General features: G+C 64.0%; 1 protein-coding gene across 1 annotated transcript; it reads left to right on the forward strand.

Annotated features, from left to right (window-relative positions):
- Window positions 1-340: 340 nt before the first annotated feature.
- XKR7 (XK related 7) lies at window positions 341-7,623 on the forward strand. The gene is made up of 3 exons (XM_027895055.1): window positions 341-765; window positions 5,885-6,084; window positions 6,170-7,623. The coding sequence occupies exons 1-3, from the start codon at window positions 341-343 to the stop codon at window positions 7,120-7,122; spliced, it is 1,578 nt and encodes a 525-aa protein (XP_027750856.1). The 3' UTR covers window positions 7,123-7,623.
- Window positions 7,624-8,071: the final 448 nt, after the last annotated feature.

The following is an 8,071-nucleotide window of genomic DNA, read 5'->3' on the forward strand; positions in this document are numbered from 1 at the left end:
AGGGGGGTCCCCGGCGAGTCCGCGCGGCTCTTCCCGGCGGGGCCCCGGGCGGGTCGGTGCCGCTCTGGGGAGGGGCCGGTCGCCCTTCCCAGCGCGGGGCGGCGCCCACCGGCACCGAGCGCTCCCCCGGGACCCCGCGGCGCCGGCGGGCGGGGCGGCCGCCCCTTCCGGCGGGGGGAGCGGCGGGACCCGCCGCGGGCTCCCGGCGCCGGCCGGGGGGGGAGCCGGTGTCGGCGGCGGGCGCGGGGCGAGGCCGGCGGGGGCGGGCGCTGCCGGGGCGGGCTCCATCCCTCCGGAAGTCTCTCCCGCTCCCTCCTTTCTCCTCCTTTCCCCCGACAACATGGCCGCGAAGTCGGACGGCGGCGGCGGCGGCCCGGCCGTGCTGCTGGAGAGCCCCGAGGGGGACGGCGAGCGGCGGGCGGCGGGCGCGGCGCCCCCGGCGCGGCGGTACCGGCTGCGGGACGGCTGCTGGGTGTTCTGCGCGCTGCTCGTCTGCTTCGCGGACGGCGCCTCGGACCTGTGGCTGGCGGCCCATTACTACGTGCGGGGGCAGCGGTGGTGGTTCGGGCTGACGCTGCTGTTCGTGCTGCTGCCCTCGCTCGTGGTGCAGATGCTCAGCCTCAGGTGGTTCGTCTACGACTTCGCCGCCAGCACCAAGGACAGCGGCGCCGGCACCAAGGACAGCGGCCCCCGCGGCTGCTGCCGCCTCTTCGTCTGGCTGCTGCAGGGCCTGATCCACCTGCTGCAGCTGGGGCAGGTCTGGAGGTACGGGGAGGTGGTGGGGGCAGAGGGGGTGTGGGTGTACAGAGGGGATGGGGGTACCGGGGGGATGGGGGCACCGGGGGGATGGGGATGTTTTTGGGACTGACACACCTGCTGCACCTGGGGCAGCTCTGGAGGTATGGGGGTATCCAGGGGATAGGGGTACAGGAGGCTGAGGTGGGGCTGCTGCAGGGCTGGATTTGCCTGCTACAGCTGGGGCAGGTCTGGAGGTACGAGGGGAGGGGTGACATGGGGGTCACGGAGCCAGGCAGGGGCTGGAGGGAGCAGCAGGGTGCAGCAGGGGTATGGGTGGGGGTAAGAGCATTGAGGCCCCAGGAGGGGATGGCAGGGCATGGGTAAGTGGGTGGGGATAGCAAGGTGCAGCAGAGGCCCAGGCATCTGGGGAGGGCGTGGGGATCAATTCCTCCACAGCCCCAGTAGGATGGGTGGTGGGGGAGAGCCACCAGCCGTGGGCACATGTGGGTGTGGGTAGGAGGTGTGGGTGTGGATGAGGAGCTGCAGCCCAGCTCGATACCACAACCCTGCCATCCCCACTGCTGGGTGATGCTGGGCCTGCTGTGGACCTGCCTGGCCATGGCAGTGGGGTTCTGGGGGTGTGAAGTGCTTCTGCTGGGCCCTGAACACCTCGGGAATCCTGCCCTGATCTCATTGTATCTGTGGGGTGGTGGCTGAGGAGGTGCTGGTGGTCCCCTGCACCTGTCCAGGCTCCTCTGCTGCCCCATCCCGGTCCTGGGGACAGGCCAGTGAACAGGCAGGGCAAGTGGCAGCCAGGCAGGCTGGGGCAGCTCGACACCTCCCTTCAGACCCCCCAGAAGCCTGAGCTGATGCTTTCTTGGCACCTTCCTCTCCTGTGCCATGGAGCCAGCCCTGCACCTTCCCAGCTCTGCTGAGCTCCATCCCCGGGTGCTGGGGAAGAGCCGGGCGCTGGCACCGAGCGGCTCTGGAGGAGCTGGTGCCGTGAGGGCAGACAATGGCAAATTCCCGGAACAATGCCTTGGAGCAGGCAGGGCTCCCAGCTCGGGTTTCCATCCTGTTTCCTCTCCTGAGTGCTGTAGTAGAGGCTCCCTGCTCCCTGTCGGCGTCTGCACGTTCATTCCTTTGCTGCTGCTCCTGGGAGGCTCTGGGTGTGTAACTTTGTTTGACAGTGCAGCGTGTGCCGTGCTCAGGGGCCTCCTGCCCCTTCCCTCCCCAACACACCTGCCTTCCCTGACCCCACATCCCCGGGGCCACTCTGGGGGTACATTGGCTGTACCCCCTGCCTCGGTGTGCGGGGGGAGCTGGTCATGGAGAGGACAGGAGCTCTCTGGCCCTGCCTGCAGTCAGCCTCGGCTCTGACACACCTGATCCCAACCCGAGCTGGAGCGGAGCCGTGGCTGGGGGCTTTGCTCCCAGGGGTGTTAGCCCCGCTCTCGGATCGGCTGCACCACAGAGGCTCCTAAGCCAATTAAAGCGGTAACTCTCAGCACTCACCCTCCAGGACATGTTGGTCTCAAGCTGCAGCTGAGGCTCTTTCTAATCTCAGGATTTGGGATTAGCTCTGGTGACCAGTTAAATGCAGTTCGTTAAACCCATTAGCGAGGTTGGATCCGGTGCAGGTGAATGTGGCAGTTAGAATAGTGTTGGATAAATGCTGAAGGCAAGGCTTTTCCCTGGTCAGACCACTGTACTTCTCGCCAAACCTCTCCCCTTTCCTGATTTGCCTGCCTTCTCCCTCACCTCTGCAGGTCTCGCCTCTACCAACCCCACTGCACAGCCCCGAGTCCCACTTGTAACAAAGACCCCCCCAGTCCCAAAAAATACAACTTCTTCCCAGCTGCAGAGGCAGCTCTGAGCACTGGCTCTGAGGTTATCCCAAAGTTAGTTGTCATCAGCGTGTTCACAGCGCACATGCACATACCCTGTCACGGATGGTCTCCAGAGACAGTGCCGGCAGCATGGCCACGTGCTCGTGTAAGGAGCAGCGGCGTGGGTCTGTCCCCAGCCAGTCCCATGCCACCACCATGCTCGTGGGTTGTGCTTGGATGGTTTGGCAGCTCGGGAATTGTTATCTGCTCACAAAGAGTCACCAGCTTCTTCACCAAAGCAGCTCCTCAGGGGGGATGCTGCGTGTGCCGGTGTGCCTCCCTCCTGACAGCCTGATGGGGTCCCCTGCCACCTCTGTGGGCTGGCAGCTGGCCAGGGTGTCTCTGTGGGTCCCACCGGCTGGGCACAGGCCCAGAGTGCCCTCTCAGTCTGCAGGTCCTTCCCAAAAGCCCCCATCAGCCCATGTCCCCACATCCTCTGCTGGCTTGGGCACCCAGTGCCACCCCTCAGTCCTAGTGGCAGCCCTGGAGGGCAAGGACATCCTGGCTGGGCTCACAGGGGGTGGCAGAGCTGGGATTTGCAGGTTTTCCCCACCACCACCACCACCATGTGTCCCAGGGCTTTGCTCTGCCTGCATGGGTGAGCCCTCCCAGCTTCAGCTTTGGAATGTCAGCTTGTCCTGCTGCAGGACCCAGTTCTGGGAGTCCCCACATGGCCCTGGTGCATAGGGCAAGGGGTTTTTTTGGGCTAGACCAAGCCTTTCCCTGAGCAGGAGTGCCATCAGCTGCTTCCATCCTCCCTGGGTACCCAGGGCACCTTGGGGTGTGGTGCTGGTGGGACACAGACGCTTTGTCAGTGAGGTGATGTGGATGCATGTGCAGCTCTCCCTGATGATCTGACTTGGTGGGATGTGTAAGGGATTAAAATGGCTGTAACAGGGAAGCAATTTTCTCCTTGTTTAAATACAGGATTAAGGGATGAGATCCCAAATTACCTTCCAGGAAAATTGCATTCCCTATTGCTCGCTCTGGGACTGGAGGGTCCCTCATCCTTTTCCATCTGAGGATGGGGATTAGCAGATTTGTTTATAACCGGAGTCGGGTTTTTTTCCTCGTTCTTTTTTTCCCGACACCAGAAAACCGGGATCAGCATCTGGGAGTTGGGGGCAAACGGTGACGCTGGTGACAAACCCAGCTGTGGTGGAGCTCTGGCAAACCCAGCACCCACCCCAAGCCACCACCTTCCCTGCTGCAGGGATTTCATTGGATCACTCTTCGCAATACAAAGGAGGGAGCAATTAGCCCTGAGAGCTCTCACTGTCGGTTTCTGCCTCATCATCAGTTTTTTTGAAAATTAAATGATTTTTTTTTTTTTTCCAAGTGATTGATTCTGTGTTTCCCGTGCAGCTGCCGCGGCGCGGGGCTGGGGAGCGCCCGCCACGCTGGCAGCGCCGGGATCATTCTCTGGGCTGAAACACCACGGGATGATCAAATGCAGAACAAATAAGAATCAACATTTCATTCGGGCGAGTTGATGGGAGATGAAATCTCATTTTAATGAGACCCATGGAGCTGGCAGGGAGACAGGAGGATAATTGTGCCCTCGCTGAAAGCTGGGGAGGCTGCAGGTCACTTGTTGAGCAGTGGAGGAGCCAGGGCTGGCGGCTCTGGAGCCCAAGTGTGGGGGCTGCTCTGCACCGTGGACAGCGAGATTGTGGCTCTGATGAGCCCAGTTATCGAGGCTAATTACAAGGACAGGATGAGGCCACCAGTGCCCAAGCCTGGTTCATGCATGGGTGCCCTGGGACAGCAGTGATGCCCTGCAGCACACCGGGCTCTACATCACTTCTTCTATTGTTGTTCCCTGCTACTCCATGCCTTCCCTCTCTGGACTATCCTCTGGTTTGTTCCCCCACCAGCAAGGTTTGTTCTCCCACCCGTAGTGGCTGTGGTGGTGCAATGGCAGCGCTGGCCTGGCTGGCTGTGAGCAGGTGGCACTTGCATGCAGATCTGTGCTGGGAGCCAGGAGCAGGGTGGCCACAGCCTCTTCCCCCTGAGCAGTGAGGGACAGGCTGCAGCAAAGGCTAAAATTAGGTGCTGCCCTCAAGGTGGAGGTGAAAGTGTCACTTTGAGAAGAGAGAAGCCGGCAGGGGCTGGGAGTGGAGCTGGCCAGGGCAGAGCAGATGGCAGCAGGGTGACACGGGGGCTCGGTGGCCCCAGCTGATGGCCCTCACTGTGTTCTCAGGGCTGTGCAGCCCGGGGGTGGGAGCACTCAGCTGTCCCTGCAGTGGAAGCAGGGCTGGCTCCTGCCTCTTCCTGCTGACAGATGAGCTGAAAGTGCTGGGATCAGGCTTTCTCCCATGCTCTGGGCTGATGGAGTCGGCTGGCAGCACATCCTGGAGCTGATGGGGAAGCCGTCGCTCTGCCAGAGGATTTTACCCATTGGGAGGAATCTATGGTCTGACATCCTCCCTCTGCACCTTTCTGTTTCCCTCCCCACCAGGCTCCCCCCTCCTCGTCAGCAGAGCCCTGGCCGTGGTGCAGGCAGGGCTGCCCGGGGATGCCCTGCCTGGCCGGCCCCCTGTCCCCTCCTGTGGTGCCGGATCTGGCCCAGTGCCATGGGGAGGGTCCCTGGTGGTGGTGACTCAGCCGGGCGTGCGTCGGTGCCACGCACACCTCCGCTGACCCCCGGCCGACCACCAGATGGCCGGGGCCAGTGTGTGGCCGCGCCCGCAGCCCTGCCAAGAGCCGAGGCAGCGCCGCCACGAGCGCCGGGAGCTTCCCGCAGGCACCACGGCACAACCAGCTGGTGCCTCCATCCTGGCCGGGTCGGGGGGGAAGCAGGGCGAGCTCCGCGCCAGCTGGGACCAAAATATCCCTTCTGAGAAGTAGCCGGATGTCGGTGCTGGGCTGGGGCAACCCGAATCTAGGGGTGGGGTTGGGGAGGGAGGGTTCCTGGCTTGGGGGGGATCCAGACCCTGCACGAGGGAGGAAGGGATGGGGTGATGGCTGGGTAGGCACTGCCCCAGGTGGGTAGTGGGATGATGGCCCGGGGCAGAGGAGTGTTGAGCTGGCTTTGTACAAGCTGCCCCTTCCCAAACTGGAGCCCTAGAGCAGGACAGAGACATGCTCAGCATCGCTACTGCCCTGTAGCCCCCCGCACCCCTGGCCTAGGGGGATTTCCAGGGCCCCAAATCAGGGGAACAGCAGTCACAGAACAATCCTGGCACGGGCAGGGCAGGGTGAGCTCCGCTACCTGGGCAGCTGGGGGTTGTCTCACCCTTGCCAACCTCGCGCAGGTACCTCCGCACGCTGTACCTGGGGCTGCAGAGCCGGTGGCAGGCCGAGCACCGCCGCCGCCACTTCTACTGGCGGATGATGTTCGAGAGCGCGGACATCAGCATGCTGAGGCTGCTGGAGGCCTTCCTCAAGAGCGCGCCCCAGCTCGTGCTGCAGCTCAGCATCATGGTGCAGCAGAACAGCATCGAGCCGCTACAGGGTAAGGGACACCCTCCCTGGAGGGGAAGGGGGCAGCGGGAGGGGGGTCCCCGGCCTCCACGGGCTCTCACAGCCGCTCCCCACAGGGCTCTCGGCCTCGGCCTCGCTGGTCTCGCTGGCCTGGATGATCGCGTCCTACCAGAAGGTGCTGCGGGACTCGCGGGAGGACAAGATGCCCATGTCCTACAAGGGCGCCGTGGTGCAGATCCTCTGGCACCTCTTCACCATCGCCGCCCGCGCCATCGCCTTTGCCCTCTTCGCCTCCGTGTTCCAGCTCTACTTCGGCATCTTCATCGTCACCCACTGGTGCATCATGACCTTCTGGATCATCCAGGGCGAGACGGATTTCTGCATGTCCAAGTGGGAGGAGATCATCTACAACATGGTGGTGGGCATCATCTACATCTTCTGCTGGTTCAACGTCAAGGAGGGACGGAGCCGCTACCGCATGTGCATCTACTACATCATCACGCTGTCAGAGAACGCCGCCCTCACCATCCTCTGGTTCCTCTACTACGACCGCGAGACCACCTCCGACTTCGACGCCTTAATCCTCGTCTGCGTGGTCAGCTCCAGCTTCGCCCTCGGCATCTTCTTCATGTTCATCTACTACTGCCTCTTGCACCCCAACGGCCCCATCTTCAGCCACCGCAACGTGGGCTGCATCTTCCGGCAGGCGCCACCTCCGGTGCCGGGGTCCCCCACGGACGCCGTCACCAGCCCCCCGCGCTCGCTGCCGCGGACTACAGGGGGGGAGCGGGAAGGGGCGCCGGGGGAGCGGGACAGCTGCGTGCCCGTCTTCCAGGTGAGACCCTGCGCCCCGCCGGCGCCGGCCGCCCGCGCCCCGCGGACAGAGAGGCCCGTCATCCGCATTGACCTGCCCAGGAAGAAGTACCCGGCCTGGGACGCCCACTTCATCGACCGGCGCCTGCGGAAGACCATCCTGGCGCTGGAGTACGCGTCGCCCACCACCCCGCGCCTGCAGTACCGCACCCCCGGCGCCCCCCAGGAGCTGCTGGAGTACGAGACCACCGTGTAGGGTTGGGGGGGGGCAGGGGGCTGTGACGGGACCCGTGGTGGCACCCCGGCCACCCTGCATCTCCGCAGCCGTTTGCCTTCCGTTGGGTTTGCCGGCTCTGCCGTGTCGCCGCACCGAGCGCCCCGCGGGCGGTGGCCGGGGAGGTCTCTTGGTGCTATCCCCCCTCTTGTGCCGCCCTCCTGCAGCCCAGACCCCCGTCCCGCCTGATGGCGGCTGCCCCTGCACCCCCCAGGGCTCGTCCTTGCCAAAATACCTCACCGGTGCCTGAGCCCCAGGTAGTGGGTGCTGTGGCCCGTGTCAGTGGTGCAGGATGGGGACTAGGGGCACCCTGGGCTGGGGGCACGGTGGGGCACAGGGGGGCATGGTGGGCAGCACATGGGGACAGAGGTGCCTGTGCCACGGCAGAGCCATGGGGCCGGGACGTGGCTGCGCTGGGGTGTGCGTGGGGTTTGTGACCCGCAGGGAGCTGGGACAGGGACAACTAGAGTCTGTCCAGCCCTCCCAATGTCTCACAATTCCCCCACACCCTGCAGCACCAACCCCTGGGGAGCCCCTTCATCTCCATCCTCAGTCCCCCTGGCTCAGAGTTGAGCCATGTCCCCAACCTCGCAGGGTCCCCACTATCCTGTGGGGCACAACCCCTGGCCTGGGGTGGGCACGAACACTGCCCCCCTGGTTCTGAGCTGGCATCCCAGCTGTGGCTGGGATGGCTGCGCCTCATCCTCCCCACCCTTCCCACAGGAACTTCTTCATCTCATCAGGTTTGTTTTCACCTGAATGGTGACGTTTTGTGTGACATTTTCTACCTCCGCTGGGGCCGGGGGTTGCAGGGCCTGGCTGGCACCACTGAGGGGTGCGTGTGGGGCCGCTGGCGTTCCCTGGGTTCCCTAGAGTGGGATTCACCCTCAGCCGTTCTCCCCTCTCAGGTTTGGCATCACTTCCCACCTGG

The sequence above is a fragment of the Empidonax traillii genome, unplaced genomic scaffold (genome assembly GCF_003031625.1).
Source record: "Empidonax traillii isolate 1590-97213 ecotype Southwest subspecies unplaced genomic scaffold, ASM303162v1 scaffold448:size1359114, whole genome shotgun sequence".
NCBI lineage: Eukaryota > Metazoa > Chordata > Aves > Passeriformes > Tyrannidae > Empidonax > Empidonax traillii.

Excerpts from the sequence above, each read along its gene's own strand:
- XKR7 (XM_027895055.1), top strand. The coding sequence starts at position 341 with ATGGCCGCGAAGTCGGACGGCGGCGGCGGCGGCCCGGCCGTGCTGCTG. Across the intron at positions 766-5,884 it reads CAGCTGGGGCAGGTCTGGAG|GTACCTCCGCACGCTGTACC; the intron begins GTACGGGGAGGT and ends AACCTCGCGCAG. Across the intron at positions 6,085-6,169 it reads CAGCATCGAGCCGCTACAGG|GGCTCTCGGCCTCGGCCTCG; the intron begins GTAAGGGACACC and ends CGCTCCCCACAG.